We start from the raw sequence: 22,594 nt of genomic DNA on the forward strand, positions 1-22,594 counted from the left end.
AGGCTTTAAGATCATCAATTTCCTTTTGATGATCATCATGAACTTTTGAAAGTAAGTTATGAAAATTAATATTTTTCTTTTCAAAATCATTAATTTTGATTTACAATTCTTTAATCTTACTTTCAAGCTCATTATTGGTCTTGGACATAAGACTATTTTCGTTTTTCAACTTTGAAACATTATTTTTGTATTTTGAAAATAGAGTCTTATAATCCGAAGCCAACCCATTGTAATCCTCTAATAAATCATCATAAGATAATTCTTCTGAATCAAATGAGTTAGAGGATACCTGAGAGTTTTCCCCGATGGCCATCAAGCACAAGTTTGCCACTTCTTGTTCCTCTTCATCGAACCTTCTTCATCGCTCCATGTAGCCACATGAGCCTTGTGTTTCTTCTTTGATTGACCCTTTTTCTTCAATAGAGAGAAATCATATTTGACATGCCCCAGCTTTTTGCACTCATAGCAAATGATAGGGTCTTTCTCCTTCGGTTCGTTTTTGAAGCCTTCATTGCGTTTGAATTTTCTTCCTTGGTTAGGCCTCATCAATTTTTTGAATCGTTTGGCAAATAATGCCATCTCCTTGTCCTCGTCATCTTCATCCGAATCACTCTCATCTTTTGTGGATTTGATAGCAACTTCCACGTTCTTCTTCTTCTCCGTCTCTTTCTTTATCTCGAATTTCTTTTCGAGGTCTACCTCATCTTGAAGCATCATTTCATGAGTGAGGAGAGAACCAATTAGCTCATCGAGAGTTAAGGATTTTAAGTTCTTAGCCTCAATGATCGTCGTCTTCTTTGATTGCCAAGATTTTGGAAGAGAGTAAACTAACTTCCTCACAAGCTTCTCATTTGGAATGATCTCTCCAAATGATTTGAGACCATTGACAATCGTGGAAAATCTATCCGTCATAGCTTTAATATCTTCATCCGGTTTCATCCTGAAATTTTCATAGCTATGAGTTAGAAGACTAATTTTAGATTCTTTTACCTCGATTGTGTCTTCATGAGTGACTTATAGTTTATCCCATATCTCCTTGGCGGTTGTATGATATAAAACTCTCTCGTATTCATCCGGTCCAAGAGCACAAAAAATAATATGGATAGCTTTAGAGTTGAGCTGGAACATTCTTGTCTCTCTTTCACTCCACAATCTTGGATGAGTGGAAGGTTTGATATATTCGTCTTCTATGATATTACATGCTCCCATGTCACTTGTTTGAATGAAATACATCATTCTATTCTTCCAATAAGCATAATTATCTCCATTGAAGAAATGAGGCTTGTTGACGGGCAATGAATCAAGACCGAAGTCGGAGTTTAAAGTGGAGGCCATTGATGACTTGATTATTGATGTAACTCTTCTAGAATATACTCAAGTGGTGATTAAACCTTCAAATGAGTGAGGCTCTGATTCCAATTGTTGAGTTAATCAATCGACGGAATAGGCCAAGAGGCGAGGGTGAATTGGCAATAAATATTTCAGTGGAAGCTTTTGTAGAAAATTGAAAATATTTGCACAGCGATTTAGAGTGGTTCGACTTTCTCAACCAAAGTCTACGTCCACTACCTTAGCTATCCACACTAAGGATTTTCCATAAATTCACTAATCTGTCTTTCTTTTGAGGACAAAGAGTAACCTTACAAATCGCTCAAGAATTATACCCCAAATTCTTGAGAACACTCTCTCCCAAAGAGAAAATACAAATTTTGCAAACTTACAAGAAAATCCTCACAAGGCAAGATGTTTGCACAATTCTAGAAGAAAGAAAGAACACTCAAGAATAATACAATTGAGCACAATAAGTGTTCTTGAAAGCAAAAATGAATATTGAATGAAATAGGCTTGAAAATGCTCAAACTTGAGGTTTGATGATTTCTCTTTGATTCTCTCTTGATTCTTGATGATTGTTGTTGATCAATGGCTTTTAAGCTTGTTTAAATACTCCTTTGATCACTTCTGAACGTTGGGGATCATTAGTGGAGTCAATAGAGTTGTTATTGTGTGAAAACAATTAATAAAACAACTTCGAGCGTGGGGAGTATCGGTACCCCTTCATAGGGTATCAGTACCTGCAGTGTAAAATTCAAATATTTCGACTGTTATAAGACTGGGGGTATCGGTACCCTCCGAGCAATATGTAATTTCTCTGTGCCAAATCTAACATAGGGGTATCGGTACCCTTTTGGGGGTATCGGTACCCTCTGGGTAATCTAGTTTTTCGGTTTAAGATTTATTAACAAAATATTTTTGACTCGATTAAGGCTCGAAATACTTTGTAAAATTGTTTAAAAGATTAAAACACACTTTTACACTTGAGTAAGGATTTAAATTGACATTTGAAAAACTTGGAGTAATATTTTGAGATTCGAATAGTTTGATCGAATATATATTTGAAAATGATTAGAAAATCTTAAAATCCAATAACATTTAATTTGATATATCGAAATATCAAAATGTTTTCAACAAAGGGGCTCAAACCTAGGTTCTAGGTGATAAAGTAGAAGATCAACCATTGAGCCAAGTTAATTTCATGGTTTGAAATAGACTACATATGATATATATGTTGTATATTAGTGTAAACTTAATTTTTTTTAATATTTTATACTTCTTAAATTAAATCCACATATTAAATTAAATTCATATCTTAACATTAAAAATATATTTTTATCTTAACTTATTAAATATATTATATTCTTAAATTAAATTATTAAATATATTCCATTCTTACCTTAAACTATTAAATATAATTTGTTCTTATTTGACCTTAAAATATATATATTTTAATGTTAACTTAAAAATGTATTTTTTTTAGTTTTAGTTCAATTTGAAAATGTATATTTTATTTTTAATTTAAAAATATATTAAATTTTTATCTTAACTACAAAAATATATTTTATTTTTATCTTAAATATAAAATATATATTTTAGTTTTATCTTAATTTTAAAGTATTATAAAAATAAAATATAAAAAATTTAAGTTAGGGTCAGAACAAAATATATTTAATAAGTTAAGATAAGAATAAAATATATTTTTAAGTTAAGATAAGAATAAAATATATTTAATAAGTTAAAATACAAATAAAATATATAATTCTAATATTAAGATGTAAATTTAATTTAATATTTGAATTTAAGTTAAGATATATAAAATATATAATTTTGATATAGAACGAACCAAGTGACTTCGATGATAAAGGATTTGTTGTTATTTCTTGAGATCCTGGGTTCGAGCACCATGAATATCAGAGGTGTGAGCATTCAATGTCAAATAGCTGAACTATCATCGAACATATATTATCTTGTACTTGCCCTGATTAATAAACAAATAGTTAAAAATTTAAGTTTACATTAATATAGAACATATATACCATTTGTAGTCTACTTCAAACCAAGAAATAAATTTATTTTAATGGTTGAGCTTATCCTTTATAACCCAAGGAATTTAGGTTTGAATCCCTTGTTCCCCATTTTAGAATTTTAATTTTCTTTCCACCAAGGTTGACATGTGTTATCCTTTAATTAGTGAAAAATAAATTGAATGGCATCAAATATTGTTACAATTGATATTGGTGACACGTGACACCATCTGATTCGATGATTAAATTTATTTTAATTTATTGAAATTAAAACCAAATTTATAGAATATATAAATAATAGTGATCAAATGTATAACTATACCAAAATTTTTAACTTTCACGTCAACTTCTCCGGAATGGCAAGTGGCTTGATTGATTGCATTTAAATAATTTAATGTCATGATTGAGAAAATTAAAAGATTGGTGGTCTAAGTAAAAAGAGGCAATAATTAGGTGGTTAATGGTATATCCATTTGGAAAATTGCGATTGTATCCATTTGGTTTTAGGAAATATATCCTATTTTCATTTTCATTTTCATTTTCCTAGAAAATAGATAATGTTGAAGAAAATATATTTGATTGTTGAATTAGAAAATAATTTCTAGAAACTGAAAACAAAAATAAGTGAAAATATGAAAACATAAAAAAAATATGTTTTCGGTATTTTCATTAAATTTATTTTAGAAAATTAAAAAATTGGAAAATAAGAGATCTTGATTTTTAACTTAACTTATATGAATTTGAATCCTTCCAACAACAATTTTTTACTTAATGGTCCCTAAAATTCTCAAACTTTTATAAAAAAAAATCAATATGGTCCCTGATTATTTTTAACTAAAATGATCCTTAAACTGATTTTTAAATAATTTTTAATTTTATAGTATTTTCGTATTTAAAGTATTGAATCTTAATAAATGTTTGTATTTTATATTTTATATTTAAATAATTTATTAGATTTTTAAAAAATTTAAATAAGTTGTCAAACTTTCTGAAAAGATTAATTGGACCTTAAACTTGGGCAAAAGCAAGTAAGCTAATTTATCAAATCATCGTCTATTATAAACTATTACATAAATATTGTATATTACCATGTAAACTTTGTAAACTATCAAATATTGTGAAAGTCAATATTTAATACTAAATGTCAAAGGATTAGATTAATTTCTTTTTTTCTCTCATATTATAGGTCACATTTAATGCAAAAATGTTCATATGCCACTAGTCCCCCAAGTTTGAGACTTTAAATATTACTAAACACATTTTTAATTTTAACAACACTTTTATATGGTATTACTTACAATAACATTTTTATATATTTTTTTGTTTAATTGATTTCCAATATGTACTAACTTTATATTTTTATTACAAATTAAAATAATTTTTATGTTATGAAATTTTGTATCAATTTTTTTATTTTATATTTACATAATTCACACTTTCATTTTATGTAGTAATGTTTTAATAATTAAATGTTACTATTTATATATATTTTTTATTTTAAAAATTAGATACTACATACATTTTCATTATCTTAATTTTTGAATTTAAGATTTCATTATATTAACCAGATATGTTTTCTAAATTTTGAAAAAAAAAACTGAAAATAAAACATATATCTTAAAAACAAAAACATAAAATACTTTGTACAACCAAACAAACAATTAAATTTCCAAATTGGTATAATGAGCTTACTTCCCTCGATCTTGACTTTTTTTCTCACGGCATATATGACAGATATAAACGCATCTCATAATGAATAACATATACAAGTAGTTGAGGCTTATAAATATTAACAGCAATATGTTCACAGCCGGTTATTTGCAAAATATGATCACTTAAGAGATGACAAAGAAGGCATAAAGCACCCCCGAAACTAAAAACTAAAAGCAGCAGTTCACATTGACAAGATTTCGATACACACTTGATTTATTTATATATAATAAAAAGCCAAGAAACCAAGAGGCCCCCATCCATAATAATTTAAGCACCTTCTCCAGTTAGAAGATCCATAACAACTCCCTTGATGCTTCCATTGTTCTTCTTCAGCAGTTTCTTGTTTACTTCTGCATCACAGAAACCCTGCACCCAACACCAACAACCAATGTTATTGACAAAAAAGACAAAAACAAAAGACGAAGCAAGTCTACATATTTTGCAGACAATTTACCATTTCCTGCAGCTCCTCGAGGATCGGATCCCATTCAGACACCCCACAAAGATCATCAACAGATTTCTCCAGATCGTATTCATTCCTCCTCAAAATATCCTTGTTCAAATCAGCCTGCTTGAATCCCATGTCTTCAAGTTCCTTAAGTAGAGTCTGCTCAACAGTGTTTTCACTCTCCTCTTGAGTAGCTGCTTGTTTGCTGATTGAGAGTGGCACTTGATAGGGTCCTACAGGAGCAGCTTCTGAGAAATCGATTTGGGGATAAAACACAGATGAAGATGATGTTTGTGGAACAGCAGGGGCTGAGACGCCTTTGTCACTGATGGGATACTCCTCGGATAAAGATAGTGTAGGTGGTAGGGAAACAGATACTACAACATCTCCATCATCAATTAAGGGATAAGTAACAACTGAAGATGGGGGAACAGGGTGTGGGACATCACTGTTGTTCACTAGCTGTTCCTTTGTTGACTGTTCACCACCCATGGAACTTACCGGCACATGGGTTGCATTAGAGTTCCAAGGCTCTGTGATAAGATCAACATTCATATCCACGATCTCAGTATCTTTTGGGACACTGGTTTCAGGAGGCAAATTCAAGTTCAAACCATGAAGGTTATCATCAACTGAACCCTTCAGGGAAGCATCAACCTGCATTGAGAAATTGCAATCATGTGACTAAACTTTTGAGAGACTAATGCCTCTAAAAGAAAATCAATCTCTTATAAAATACATGACTTACCTGGATGAGAACCCAAACACGTTGTCCAAACTTCATGCCAGATTCAGATGCCATCCTCCAGTAAGAAACATATCGACCAGGAACCTCCGGTGCAGTAAAATCAACAGCAATATCCAGTTCCCCATCAAGAGGCACACCCTCAGCAGGAATCTGTCATGAGTCGGGAATACCAACAAATAATTATGCACATCAATGAATTATGTAGTCACTGGTCACTGGGTACACATGTAGCATCAAATTGCAATTAATGCAAAAAGATAGACAATTCACCTCTAAATCAACTGAGATTGCATCTGTTAACTTGTCTCCCCCAATCCATACAAGTTGCATCCCACGATACCAAGGCAGAGTACCATTGTTGTGCATCCGCCAGATCTTTGTAAATGGTGTAGATGGAGCCATTACAGTCCCATCAAGTACATTGACATCGAAGACAAAGTGACTTTCAAGTCTGGGCCAAGCTAACTTTAGTACACGATTCCTCAAGACACGCGGGAGTTCTGGACCAACCCCTTGAAACTATAAATGAGAACACACATCCAACGTCACTGAAAAGTACAGAACAATAGAGAAGACAACAGTTAAGGAAAATTACGTGATTATTTGATGCCCTAAACCACCATGGATGCCGGTAATGTTGAGGTTTGTCCATTCTCATGTACTCAGATTCCTTTCCCATTTTAGAAAAGCAGATGCTGCAGAGGTCATAATTGTCTTTCCTGCATTTTCAAGTTCAGTGAGTAACAAAATAAAAAAAAAATTGAAAAAGCAATGATAAGTGCTTAGTAACACTTCTTACACTTTGGACTTGAACCGAGGTCCAGTGATGGGAAGAACCCCACAACCATCACATTGAATTCCCTTGTGGAATGTATTAAACATACCATTTCCATCAGTCGAAGCAAAGCTACTTTTACTTGGACTAAAGGGATTGTATGAATATGGAGGCACATTGGCGTCATTTGGTACAGGCACTCCACTGAAGGGGCATTCATTTGAAGGATAATGTCTCCTTGCAGTATCAAGGAAAGGAGTTGATGTGTCAATGCTAATGCTCTTCCCCTTGATACGACGATTGTTCTTCTTTATGTTTTTCTTATCAGTATGAGTAAAAATGTTCGATGTAGATGGTCCAGATGACAAGGTAGAATATCTAGTAAGGTTAGCAGCATGAGGATTAGTATTCAAATCAACGGCAACTGGACCAGAAATAACAGTACCATCCACATCCCTTGATGCATTTCCAGTGTTGGATTCCTTTCTAGCCTTGGAACTTGAATCAACAGCTGTAACTTTTGATAAAGATGTTCGTAAATTACCATCCGGACATGTTGGAGCAGATGGTGCAGCAGGGCTATCAGGAGATCCAACAGGCTTGGTTGAATCAGCAACAACTCCAGATTGGGAAGCAGGACTCAGATAGGATTGTCCCACCTTCGACAAGGATTCCACCAGATCACCCAACAATGGACTAGCAGATGCAGCTTTTGAAGCAACTTCAACTGAAAGCTTTGAGAAAACTTCATTTAGCGCATCACGAATATGCATCGGAACAGAATTCACTACATCAGTAGCATCACTATTAAAGGTTGGCAATGGAGGCTGAACAGATGGGGATCTTAAGGGAGTAGAACCACCACTTGTTCTAGCGTGAGGTTTGTCGAGCTTTCCCTTATTGGACTGCACATTAATCCTCAAGAATTTAAGGCGTTGCCTCATCACATCACACAAATCATCATCATCAACGAGGGTAACAATATCCCCATCTTCATCAATATATGTCATACTAAGTTGAGTATCAGAAGGAAAATTAAAGAGCCCAATAATTATTTCCCTCAGTCCATCAATATTAAGATCCAGGCGTCCACCATCAACAATCGAAGCATTGAAACGCCTTAGAGTATCGCCGTACATAACCTGCATCCATAACATTTACATGAAAAAAGAAAAGGACAAGGAGCCTAAAGAATAAATTTAATAAACATTAACATAAACAAAGTATCATGTTCAAACATCTTATTACAATCAAGTATTGGCAACATCTTAAAATCAGGAAACCAAGAAATAAATTGAAAGATATCAAAAGGAACAAATACAATTAGGGTTAACCATGAATTCAATCTAAAAAAAGACAATCAAATTATCACATGTCCATGACGGATATTCTTGAAATCAACTCAGAAACTTAAGGCAAAAGCCTTCATTGTACGTGCCAATCACAAATCAAAATAAGCAACACCATCAATACGGACATAATCAATCTAAGAATTGGGGAACAAACGAACAGGTCACATTTTTTCCGTGAGGAAACAGAGAAAATATTAAGAACAAAAATAAAATAAAAAAACGAAGGATTTTTTTTTAAAAAATAGAGAGATGAAAGAACGAACCTTGATGACGAGATTTGATTCCATTGCTTATGAGAAGAAAAATAACAGCAAATGAAAGAAGAAATGGAGAGGTTAAAGAAACCCCAAATCCTAGAAGAGGCTAAAATAGTTAGCGAGTAAATACGGAACGGAAGCCCAAGAGTTCCTTTCCTTGTGGCGGAAGCTTTTTTTTCCCCTTTTTTTTTTTTTTGTTCTGTTTCAATTTTCAATACCAAGTTGATATTGTTGCCCTTTCGTTTTGGGTTTATAGCCTCACCTATAACTTAGCCAATAAGAAACTTCCTTGACTTTTTACTCATTCTTATCGCAACTGCTTCACGACTCGGGACTTTAATACCATTTAATAATGAAGTAATATTTGATGCATTGTTTTTATCAAATAAAAATGAGTAAAATAACTATTTAAAATATTATTTTCATCCTAAGATTAAATTTAAATACTTGACGAAGAGAAAAAGTGTTAAGAATTACAATTAATATTTAAATAAGTTTATACTTTTTTATTATTGTTATTAGAGAATGATATATATAGTATTTATTTATAATTTTTTTAAATTATTAATAATATACATACGTTATAAATATAATTAGTGAAAAGGTTTTTAAAAGAATAAATATTTTAATTATTGAAGTCGTTTAATGACTTTATATATAGTGTTATTAGTCATTAATATTGTATAAAATTTATAAATTGATCATGTAATTCGTGTATAAGTTTTTTTTCCAATAATATGAGGTCACGTACTTTACTAAGGTGATTAAGGAATCGAATCTAGTTCAATTCTATCCAAACCGTTGATTACTTTGGGGCAAAGGATTGTATAGTCGATTATGTTTAGGGGACTGATACATCGAAACTGATGATGGCCCACCCAATTAATTGCGTTTTGTGCTTTTGGTTTTAGATTCCAAATTGAACGATATTTAAATGTTTTTTATCCTTTTAATAATGAATATTTATATATTTATGCAGATATCGTGATTGAATATTTATATTAAGTAGTTTTTTTCAAAGTATATATTTAATATATGTTATTTTTGTACGAATCAAATAACTTTAATAATTAAGAAAATTTATTTTTATTCTTGAGGTCTCGGATCAAACACTGTGTACGCGGGGATATAAACGTTTCATTATCAAAAGATTAAAATCTTTAAACAATTATTATCTTATATTTACCCTAATATTATTATTATTATTATTATTATTATTATTATTATTATTATTTTATTATTATTATTATTATATTATTATTATTATTATTATTATTATTATTGTACTTTTTAATTTATAGTGATGCATAAAATATTTTTTAGTAAAAATAAATATTTAAAATATGTTATTGTTTCATCTATATATTTAAAATTATATTGTGATATCAATTAAAAATATTTTAAGTTATTAAAAAATATATATTCCGACTTAAAATATTTCTACTTAGACGAAAAAAAGCTTATTGAAAAAAATACTTTAAATATTGAAATAAAAATTACACTTTTTGCTCAAATTTTAAAAAAATGAGTTTTTTTTAAAATAATAATGCTTTTAACTTTTTTTTAAAATAAAATTTTTAGAAAAATATAAATGTGACATTTGAGTTTTGTCATAACCATTTTTTACGAAAAAATCAAATTTAAAAATAATTATGACTTTATTTTGAGAAAATTAGATTTTTTTTATTTAATTTAAAATTTAGAGTCGACATCAACCTTTGGGTTAGGTAGGTCGAATACTTAAAAATGTATTTTAAAACAATTTTAAGGAAATTCATTTTAATATACATATATATATATATATATATATATATATATGTACATTTAATACTATAATACCTAATTTTAATATTTAATACTTATAATCCATTAAACACATATATACCATATATGGGCTAAGATAAAACAAAGAACTAAATATAAGAACTAAATATATACAACAATAAATTAAACTAAGGGATAAATAATCAAGAATTAGACATAAAAATAACCCAAAGCATGCAGATAGTGATCAAAATGAAGTGATCACAAATTAGCAGACCAAATCAATAATATTAGCTAAGTAACAAGGTTAAACGACTGAGGACTAAATCATAAGCATCACAAAATTTAAATCTTAAAACATAATAAACATAAATACACATTTGGTGACTAAAATAAAGAGGTTACAAACATTGGATGACTCCTCGCGTGATTATCTCATTACAGGTGCGCAGAACCTCTCTCTTTAAACGACTTCGTTTTATGTGGCCTATATAAGGCCCTTTTCTCCTTTTTTCTATTTCTTTTTCCTTTCTTTTTCTTTCTTAAACTCTCTCCCTTCTCTCTGTTGTCAAGAACCCAATGAGAGTTCTTGCCGACCACCGTGGATTAACTCTGACAACCTTTCGCCAGCGTCGAAGGAAGAATAGAAAACCACCATTCGAAAGCCCTTCTCGCCCCGAGCAAGGATCCATACTCTGTTTGGTCTAAAAGTGCCCTAAACGTCGCATATCTACAAAATACTCTTCAGGTTTTATGTTTTCCGCCAGCCCCTCTCCTCCCCTACGAAGAGCAAGACAAGTATTCTTCTCTATTTTTCTTTTCTTTTTCGTTGTCTCTTCTTTTTCTTCATTTTATTTTTTCATCTTTCTCTCTCTTTTTTCTTTATTTCAAATGTTTTCTCTTTTTTTCTTCGGGTTTGTACTGTCACATTCTTCTCGATCTCCTTGCTATTCTCCCTTTTTTTTCCTACCTGAATCTTCTCTCTTATCTTTTTTCGATCTAGTTCCTCCATCTTCTCCTTTTATTTGTTGAAAATCCCCTTGATTTATGGTGATAGATTCTTGTTGGATTTTTTGTAGATTTTTTTTATTTTTAACGATTTTTTCTTTCATAATTTGATTGATATGGTAGAACAGGACAATTGAGGTAATCGACTGGCAGTGGCTGGTGTCAGAAACTACACCAGACTTGGGCGATGGTGGCAGGAGTAGGGTTAGAGAAGAATATGATTTAGGGTTTTAAAAACCCTAAAATGAATGGGTCAAGTTTGGACCGATTGTAATATGGTTTGGGCCTAGTTTAGGTCCTTGTAACATGTAATATGGGCCTGTAAAAAATGTATATTAAATATTTAATATATAATAAGTAAATAATAATAATAATAATAATAATAATAAATATTAATATTTAATATATAATAAGTATATTAAATATCACTAAAAGATTGACTCCTCTTCACGAGAAAGTCAAGAAGGACATGACTAAAAGATTGACTCCTTTTCATGAGAAAGTCAAGAATGACATCACTAAAAGGTTAACCTCTTTTCGCGAGAAAGCCAAGAAGGACAACACTAAAAGATTGACTCCTCTTCACAAGAAAGTGAAGAAGGACTTCACTAAAAGATTGACTCATCTTCAAGAGAAAGTCAAGAAGGACATCACTGTTGAAAACATTTTGATATTTCGATATAACAAATTAAGTTAAATGAATTTTAAGATTTTCCAAATGATTTTCTAAGTATATTCGATAGAATTATTCGAATATCAAAACATTACTCCAAATCTTTCAAATATCATTTTTAATCCTTACTCAAAGTGTAAAATTAAGTTTTAATCTTAAAACAATTTCAAAATAATTTTACAAAGTATTTCGAACCATTTCAAAACCAAAAATTCCAGATTGCTCAGAGGGAACCGATTCCCCCCTAAGGGGGTACCGATTCCCCCTGAATGGTTTGGCTCCAAGATTTCCAGAATGCTCGGAGGGAACCGATTCCCCCCAGGGGGTACCTATTCCCCCCACGCTCCAAACAGTTTTATTAATTGTTTTCACACTAAAACGGCTATATTATTTTCTCTAATCATCCCCAACGTTCAGAAGTGATTCAAGGTTTATTTAAGCAAGCTTAGAAGCCATTGATCAAGAACAAGAAATATCAAGCAATTAGAATCAAGAGAGAATAAAAGAGAAAGCATCAAACCTCAAGTTTGAGCATTTCAAGCCTATTTTTCATTCAATATTCATTTTGCTTTCAAGAACACTTATTGTGCTCAATTGTATTTATTCTTGAATGTTCTTTCTTTGTTCTAGAATTGTGCAAACATATTTGCCTTGTGAGGTTTTTCTTGTAAGTTTGCAAATTTGTATTTCTCTTTGAGAAAAGAGTGTTCTCAAGAATTGGGGTATATTCTTGAGGGAGTTGTAAGGTTATCTCTTTGGCCTCAAAAGAAATAAAAAATTAGTGAATTTGTTGGAAAATCCTTAGTGTGGATAGCTAAGGTAGTGGACGTAGACTTTAGTTGATAAAGTCGAACCACTCTAAATCGTTGTGCAATTTCTTTCAATTTTCTGTAAAAGCTTCCACCAAATTTTTTAATTGCCAATTCACCCCCCTCTTTGCCATATTCGTCAATCGATTAACTCATCAATTGGCATCAGAGCCTAACTCATTTGAAGGTTTAATCGCCTCTTGAGTCGATTCGGGAAGAGTTATATCGATAATCAAAGTCATCAATGGCCTCCGCTTCAAACTTCGACTCCGATCTCGACTCGATGCCCGTCAACAAGCCTCCTTTCTTCAATGGAGCTAACTATGCCTATTGGAAGAATAGAATGATGTACTTCATTCAAGCAAGTGACATGGGAGCATGGAATGCTATAGAAGAAGGATACATCAAACCTCTCACTCATCCAAGGTTGTGGAGTGAAGGAGAGACAAGAATGTTCCAGCTCAACTCCAAAGCCATCCATATCATTTTTTGTGCTCTTGGACCAGATGAATACGGAAGAGTTTCATCGTGTACAACCGCCAAAGAAATATGGGACAAACTTCAAGTCACTTATGAAGGTACCGATGAGGTAAAGAAATCTAAAATTAGTATTCTAACGCATAGCTATGAAAATTTCATGATGAAACCAAATGAAGATATCAAAGCTATGACGGATAGATTTTCAACGATTGTCAATGGTCTCAAATCATATGGAGAGATCATTTCAAATCAAAAGCTTGTGAGGAAGTTAGTCTACTCCCTCCCAAAATCGTGGCAATCAAAGAAGACGGCAATCATCGAGTCTAAGGACTTAACGTCCTTAACTCTTGAAGAGCTAATTGGGTCACTCCTCACACATGAAATGATGCTCGAAGATGAGGTGGACCTCGACAAGATTGACTAGACACCAAAGGAGAAGGAGAAGAAGAAAAACATTGGAGTTGCTCTCAAATCCACAAAAGATGAGAGTGATTCGAATAACGATGACGATGACGAGGAAATGGCATTGTTTGCCAAACGGTTCAGAAAAATGATGAGACCTTATCGAGGAAGAAAATTCAAACGAAATGAAGGCCTAAAAAATGAACTGAAAGAGAAGGACCCAATCATTTGCTACGAATGCAAAAAGCCAGGGCATGTTAAATATGATTGCCCACAATTGAAGAAAAATGGTCAATCAAAGAATAAGCACAAGGATCATGTGGCTACATGGAGCGATGAAGAAAGTTCCGATGAAGAGGAACAAGAAGTAGCTAACTTGTGCTTGATGGCATTTGGGAAAGATTCTAAGGTAACCTCTAACTTATCCGATTTTGATGATTTATCCTATGATGAGTTATTAGAGGAATATAATGGGTTAGCTTCGGATTATGAGAAATTATTTTTAAAATATAAAAATGATTTTCAAAATTGAAAAATGAAAATAAAACTTATATCCAAAACCAACAACGATCTTGAAAGTAAAATCAAAGATTTTCAAATCAAACTAGAAGAGTTTGAAAAGAAAAATTTAGATTTACAAAATTTACTTTCAAAGATCAATGATGATCATCAAAAGAAAATTGATGATCTTAAAAATTCTTTTTGATAAAGTTGGATCAAAACATTTTGAAAAAGGTGGAAATTCAAAATCCAACTTTGTTAGAAAAAGTTTTAGAAACTACAATCATAGAGGTCCCCAAAGAACCTCTAATGGAAAAATCGTTAGAAGTATATGGGTTCCTAAAGAAATTATTACTACTAAAGATAAAAATATCCTACACAAATGGATACCTAAGGGGACTAGGATTTTGGAAACTAATGAATATAGACCCAAAAGAATTTGGGTACCAAAAATCAAAAATTAATCTATGTTTGTAGGGAAATGAGCATTGCTACAAGGCACGAGAAACAAATTCAAATTCATGGTACCTTGATAGTGGATGCTCAAGACACATGACCGGAGACAAAAGCCGGTTCATTGAGCTTAACGCTAAAAATGGAGGAGAAGTGACTTTTGGAGACAATTCAAAAGGTCACATTGAAGGTATTGGTACAATAGGTAATACCTCTTCCATACAAATTAAAAATGTTTTATATGTGAATGAATTAAAGCATAATATATTGAGTATTAGTCAATTATACGATAAAGGATTCAATGTCTTATTTGAAATTAATGGTTGTAAAGTCATTGACGTTGCATCTAATCGGATTATGCTAGTTGGTCATAGAATAGGGAACATATACATGGTGCATTTAGATTCTTTTGATATGACTAATTTATGCCTAGTTGCTAAGGATGAACATGATAGTTGCTTATGGCATATGAGACTAGGACATTCTAGTATGAGTGTTTTGCAACGGTTAATTCAAGGAGACCTAGTAAGAGGGTTGCCTAAGCTTAAATTTGATAATGATAAAATCTGTGATGCTTGTGCTAAAGGAAAACAAAAGCGAGTTTCTTTTAAATCCATTAATGATGTATCAACTAGTAGAGTTTTACAATTGATCCCCGTTTAGATCTTTTTGGGCCAACTAGAACTACTAGCTTGGGTGGAAAACAATATGCATTTGTCTTGGTAGATGACTATTCTAGATATACGTGGGTTCTATTTTTAAATACTAAAGATGAAGCATTAGAACAATTCATCACATTTTCAAAAGTAATCCAAAATGAAAAAGGTTACTCTATAACTAGTGTTAGGAGTGATCATGGAACTGAATTTGAAAATCTTGGATTTACTGAATTTTGTAACTCTAACGGTATTAGCCATAATTTTTCAGCACCTAGAACCCCTCAACAAAATGGAGTTGTTGAGAGGAAAAATCGAACTTTAGAATAAATGGCTAGAACCATGCTTTGTGAAAATAATTTGCCAAAATATTTTTGGGCGGAAGCTACAAATACTGCTTGTTATGTTGTAAATCGAGTAATGATTAGGCCAATTTTAAAGAAAACTCCATATGAAATTTTCAAAAATAAAAAGCCTAACATTAATTATTTTCATCCTTTTGGATGTAAATGTTTTGTTTTAAACAACGGTAAAGAAAACCTTAGCAAATTTGATGCTAAAAGTGATGAAGGCATTTTTCTGGGTTTATTCCTTAAATTCTAAAGCCTATCGTGTATTTAATAAAAGAACTTCAGTTGTAGAAGAGTCTATACATGTTGTTTTCGATGATAATCCCCTTCCGAGGAAGGATTCTTGTGTGAATGATGATGTAGGTGTTATAAATACAAATGACGTTAGACATGACATTGGAGAACCATCATCAAAGGAAGAAACGAAAAATGAGGAAACTCATGATCCTCTTGAGAATCCAACCATTGAAGAAAGGGAAGTATCTTATCCAAGAGAGTACAACTATGTCAAGGATGGTGAAATTATAGGTGATCCATCAAAAGGGGTAACAACTCGATCTTCTCTTAGAAATATTTGTAATTATGTTGCATTTATCTCTTGCATAGAGCCTAAGAATATTAAAGAAGCATTAAATGATGAACATTGGATTATGGCTATGCAAGAAGAGTTAAATCAATTTGAGAGAAGTAAAGTATGGACATTAGTTGAAAGGCCTAGTAATAAATCTACTGTAGGTACTAGATGGGTATTTAGGAATAAGCTTGATGAGAGTGGTAATATAGTGAGAAACAAGGCTAGACTTGTTGCTCAAGGGTATACTCAAGAAGAGGGCATATACTATGATGAAACATACGCTCCCGTAGCTAGGATGAAAGCAATTAGAATGTTATTAGCATTTGCATGTTTCAATGAATTTAAATTATATCAAATGGATGTTAAAAGTGCATTTTTAGATGGTTTTATAAAAGAAGAAGTGTATGTGGAACAACCTTCAGGTTTTGAAGATTCAAATTTTCCAGATCATGTTTTAAAATTCACAAAAGCACTTTATGGTTTAAAGCAAGCTCCTAGAGCTTGGTATGAAAGATTGTCAAATTTTTTAATTGAAAAAGGTTTTTCAAAAGGGAAGGTTGACACTACATTGTTTTTGAAGCATAAAGGTAAAGATTTATTAGTAGTTAAAATTTATGTTGATGATATAATATTTGGTTCTACTAATGATGTTCTTTGCCAATAATTTTCTAAGCTAATGCAAAGTGAGTTTGAGATGAGCATGATGGGGGAGCTCTCATTTTTCTTGGGACTCCAAATCAAGCAAAGAAAAGATGGCATCTTCATCATCATCAAGCTAAGTACGTCAAAGATATGCTCAAGAAGTTTGGACTGGAAAATGGGAAACCTCATGACACTCCAATGAGCTCTTCAACAAAGCTTGACTTAGATGAAGGAGGTAAATATGTAGATGTTAAATTATATAGGTCAATGATTGGATCTCTACTTTATCTAACTGCAAGTAGACCGGACATTAGTTAGTGTTTGCTTATGTGCTAGATTTCAATCATGCCCTAAGGAATCACATTTACTAGCTGTTAAGAGAATCTTTAGATACCTTAAGGACACTCCTAGTTTAGGACTTTGGTATCCTAGAGACTCTAGCTTTAGCTTGCATGCTTTTTCTGATGCGGATTATGGAGGATGCAAATTAGATAGGAAAAGCACCTCCGATACTTGCCAATTCCTTGGAAATATGCTAATTTCTTGGTTTTCAAAGAAACAAAATTGTGTTGCATTATCTATCACTGAAGCCGAATATATTTCAGCTAGTAGTTGCTGTGCATAAGTTTTATGGATGAAACAACAACTTTTTGATTATGGAATTGAAGTAGGTACCATTCCTATCAAGTGTGACAATACTAGTGCTATTTGTCTCACTAAAAATCCCATCCAACACTCTAGAACTAAGCACATTGAAATAAGACATCACTTCATTAGAGACCATGTCACTAAGGAAGATGTAGTTCTAGAATTTGTTGATACTTTGGAACGATTTTGGACACTTAGGAGAGAATTAGGTTTGACCAATCTATCTTCACTGAGTGTTTAAAATAATTTTAGCACTTTTAATAATAAATGAAGAATGCTTATAATAGTAAATTTTGATTGCATTCATTGCTATTAGTTAGGGGGAGCTTATGATTCTTGATAAAAAATTAATTTTATGTTCAAATATCGTTTAAAGATTAATTGAATTGTTTGAACATGATTAATTTTCAATATATGAGTTGCCAATACCACTAGAGGAAATTAATTTAGCATTTTGGGTGTTTAAAATCGGATTTTAGCATTTTGGTACAGAGGGAATCGATCCCCCCTTGAGGGAACCGATTCCCCCTTTGAAGGGGAACCGATTCCCCCCACAGGGGAATCGATACCCCCTGGGGTTCTAGTTTTATCGGGCAGAACCCTTCAAAATTCTCAAAACCCTTCTTCTATCTTCAAGCCGTTTCTCACCCTCAAACACTCAAATCTCCATTCTTGCCTCAAATCATCGATTTTAATCGGAATTCACTTCAAATATCATCTCCTAAACTTGCAATCATCATTAAAATCGTGCAAACAACATCAAAATCCACTCAATCTCATCCTTCAAGGTAAAATTTTCTAAACTCCCTATTTTATTGATTTTGAACATAGGACTTGTTTTAATTAGTTCTAGGATGAACTTTAGATCGGGCATTGATTGTTTAGTGATTAGAAACTAGATATTACAACCAATTTCATCAAAAACACAAGAATTTTCCAATTTTTTTTTAATTTTGAAATTAAAAAAAATGTTAATTTTCAAATTATTGTGTTTTATTAAATTGTGTTGTTATGAAAATATACATATATGTTTCTCAAAACCATATTTTTCAAAAGTTTTTCAAAAACTTTGCCAAATAGGATTGATTTAGAGAACCTTGAAATATTGAGAACTCAATTGAGTTTGGGATTGATTGAATTGCATACATGTGTTTTCTAAATTGCAGGTTATCAATTCTATTCGATTTCCTAAACCATGTCCAATCCTAAACGTGCTAGGTCTTCGTCTAGTCGTCACACTGTCAACCAAATCCACCTCCAAATCTCCACCTATTCCAATTTCTAATCCTAATCCTATTGATCCTAATTTGATTATCCAAAATTTGTGTTTCAATCATCCTGGTCCTAGAAATCATCGTTTTTGTATTATCAAATATTTCGACTCTTACAAAATCTGGGAAGAAACGTATTCCTTCTCGCAAGCTATGTTAGCTATCAATTTTAAATATCTTCCTCTTTTACAAGAGTGGAAATTTGATAAACTCTTTGACCTTGAACCCATCGTTTACCATCAACTGTTCGATTTTCTATTCTAATGCCGTTTGTGTTAAAGACCAAACTGAAACCGAAACCATAGGAATTCGTTCCTACCTTTAGGACAATTATATATATTGACTCGGCTTACATAGCCAATACATTCAGATTAGATAATGATGGGATTTCAAATGAAAAAAGGTTTTAGGATCTCGTTAAAAGAAGGGGATAGTGCAAGTGTCCTAGACCTTCATGAACGTTTTCTTCATCTAATGATTTCTTGGTGGTTTTGACCATCCGGAGGTCGTATTATACTCTAGAGCCTTAGATCTTTGGTGGTTACATGTTTCGAAAATAATTAAAATCAACCTACCTCAGATTATTTTTGCTGAAATTGTTGAAACCGTAAATCTTGTTCCTAACAAAAAAACTGTTCATCTCTTGTTACGGTTGTATTTTGAGTAATCTGTTTTCCAAAGCGGGCTTAGAGTCGGTCTAGATGCCGTTTTTCCTCTTAAGAAACAAATTAACCTTCTTTCCTTAACGAGAGCGGGATGGATTAAGGATAAGCAAACCGGTGAATGGGTTCGATCTTCTGTAAATACTCCGGGAGCTAGTCTTCACAACTCCACCCGAAGCTGACGAAGATCTCGAGCTTGAGAAATTAATGCGAGACATCGATGAAGCCGAAGATGAACCTGAGCAGCCCGAGGAGCAGCCCGAAGAGCAAGCACAACAAAGCATCCAATGCCTCCATATTTCCAATCCTTTATGGAGAACGTTCGATTTTCGATAACGCTATTATGGATTCGCGCTTTACTTCTATAGAGTCCCATTTATCCACAATGGGAACTCAACAATTAGAAATTCTTCGGGAAATGCGTGCAAATAATGAAGCAACCAACGCACGTATTAATGACCTCACTAACGAAATGGCCTCTATGCGAGCTCGTTTCCTCCTCCTGATCCGGTATGTGATTCAATGTTTTGCTTTGAACTCCAAACTTGTTGTTTTAACATTTTGAATATTTTGGAATGTTTGATTGATTGACTTGAATTTGTTTGATTGAATTGATCTGGTGTTATTAAATTATGTTGAAATTCATGAATTGGATTATGAAACTAATGGCTAACTTTCTCTTGCTTGTGATCTTAGCATATATTATATAATCAATTGGCTAATGATTTCAATTTGGCTAATGATTTCAAACCTTGTTTAAATTCTTTAAAATGTCTTTTTGATTTAACAAAAAAGGGGAGAAGTGTTAAAGTGTTTTTAAATGATAAATGGAGTGTTAAAGTAAGGGGGAGTAATTTCAAAACTTGGTTTCAAAATCTTAAAATTACTAAAATGTTTTGTTATATCAAAAAGGGGGAGATTGTTGAAAACATTTTGATATTTCGATATAACAAATTAAGTTAAATAAATTTTAAGATTTTCCAAATGATTTTCTAAGTATATTCGATAGAATTATTCGAATATCAAAACATTACTCCAAATCTTTCAAAGATCATTTTTAATCCTTACTCAAAGTGTAAAATTAAGTTTTAATCTTAAAACAATTTCAAAATAATTTTACAAAGTATTTCGAACCATTTCAAAACCAAAAATTCCAGATTGCTCAGAGGGAACCGATTCCCCCTGAATGGTTTGGCTCCGAGATTTCCAGAATGCTCGGCGGGAACCGATTCCCCCCAGGGGGTACCTATTCCCCCTTGTATAACGGTCGAAATATTTGAATTTTACACTTAGGGAACCGATTCCCCATAGGGGGTACCGATTCCCCCCACGCTCCAAACTATTTTATTAATTGTTTTCACACTAAAACGGCTATATTATTTTCTCTAATCATCCCCAACGTTCAGAAGTGATTCAAGGTGTATTTAAGCAAGCTTAGAAGCCATTGATTAAGAACAAGAAATATCAAGCAATTAGAATCAAGAGAGAATAAAAGAGAAAGCATCAAACCTCAAGTTTGAGCATTTCAAGCCCATTTTTCATTCAATATTCATTTTGCTTTCAAGAACACTTATTGTGCTCAATTGTATTTATTCTTGAGTGTTCTTTCTTTGTTCTAGAATTGTGCAAACATATTTGCCTTGTGAGGTTTTTCTTGTAAGTTTGCAAATTTGTATTTCTCTTTGAGAAAATAGTGTTCTCAAGAATTGGGGTATATTCTTGAGGGAGTTGTAAGGTTATCTCTTTGGCCTCAAAAGAAAGAAAAAATTAGTGAATTTGTTGGAAAATCCTTAGTGTGGATAGCTAAGGTAGTGGACGTAGACTTTGGTTGATAAAGTCGAACCACTCTAAATTGCTATGCAATTATTTCAATTTTCTGCAAAAGCTTCCACCAAATTTTTTAATTGCCAATTCACCCCCCTCTTGGCCATATTCGTCAATCGATTAACTCAACAATTACTAGATTGACTCATTTTAATGAGAAAGTCAAAAAGGATGTCACTAAAAGATTGACTCCTATTCGTGAGAAAGTCAAGTTGAGGTTTTTTAGGAAAATAATCCTAAGAAGAACTAAAATGAATTTGTAGATAAATGATCCTAAAAAAGGACTCAAACGAATTTCGAGAAAAACGATAATAAGAATGACTAAAATAAATTTCTAAATGATCCTAAGAAAGACTAGTGTAAGGTTTCTAAGGAAATAGTCTTAAGAAAGACAAAATGGTTTCTCAAAATAAATTTTATAGGCATCCTTATGAGAGGGAAATCAAAATTTATCATGTTTGTATGAAAGGATGAATGCATGATGCAAAGATGCAAATTCATGTAACATAAATGAATGCATATTTTCTTGATTTAGTGGGAATGGTTGCATGAACAGTCTTTATTCTATCTCTAATTTCATTGTCTTCACTCTTTGTTTGCACCAGTGTGCATCCTTGTAATTCTTTACTTGTGAAAGGGCACATCGTGCCTCAATAAACATTGCCCCAAAATTTTCATATTTTCTTGCCCCAGTTCTGAATCCAAGCTTGTGACGAAGAGACATTTGTCGATATTCAATATCTATTCCAAAGAGATTTTATTGTCTGAAATGTTTTTCTTTTTCTTTTTTGTTTTTCAAGAGGTGAAAAAGTTTGATGAAGAAGTTTGAAAATGTTTTATGAAAGAATTTTAAAAAATATTTGAGAAATGTTGCCCTTACTTTGGGTTCACAATTGAGACAAATTATAAGATAAGAGTTCAATTGATATTCAAGAATTAATTACTCTCTTAATCTTTCAAAGTTGTGATTCTTTGACAAGTGTCAAGATTTTGGCTAATTTTGATGTAGGTTAATTCTGGAAAAATAAGGTGTCTCAAGTTAGCTTCTTTGGTCAAGATATGGTATTTCCACTTCTTTGGTGTCCATTGATTTGATGAAGTGGTTACTATGCTCATATTATGGAAGTGCTTTCCATTTCACAGCTCTCATGAGAGCCTTTGAGTTGTGTGATGCCTTATCAAGGGGTGTATGATAGTGTATTCTATGCAACAGTTGAACAATCTC

General features: G+C 32.2%; 1 protein-coding gene across 1 annotated transcript; it reads right to left on the minus strand.

The window, feature by feature from the left end:
• Positions 1-5,233: 5,233 nt before the first annotated feature.
• Positions 5,234-8,848, minus strand: LOC120139471 (protein JOKA2-like). Its single transcript, XM_039154673.1, has 7 exons — positions 8,659-8,848; positions 7,068-8,185; positions 6,864-6,987; positions 6,539-6,787; positions 6,269-6,418; positions 5,527-6,177; positions 5,234-5,438 (listed from the first exon to the last, which is right to left on the minus strand). The coding sequence occupies exons 1-7, from the start codon at positions 8,680-8,682 to the stop codon at positions 5,340-5,342; spliced, it is 2,415 nt and encodes an 804-aa protein (XP_039010604.1). The 5' UTR covers positions 8,683-8,848; the 3' UTR covers positions 5,234-5,339.
• Positions 8,849-22,594: the final 13,746 nt, after the last annotated feature.

The sequence above is a fragment of the Hibiscus syriacus genome, unplaced genomic scaffold, assembly GCF_006381635.1.
Source record: "Hibiscus syriacus cultivar Baekdansim isolate YM2019G1 unplaced genomic scaffold, ASM638163v2 tig00110747_pilon, whole genome shotgun sequence".
Lineage (NCBI taxonomy): Eukaryota > Viridiplantae > Streptophyta > Magnoliopsida > Malvales > Malvaceae > Hibiscus > Hibiscus syriacus.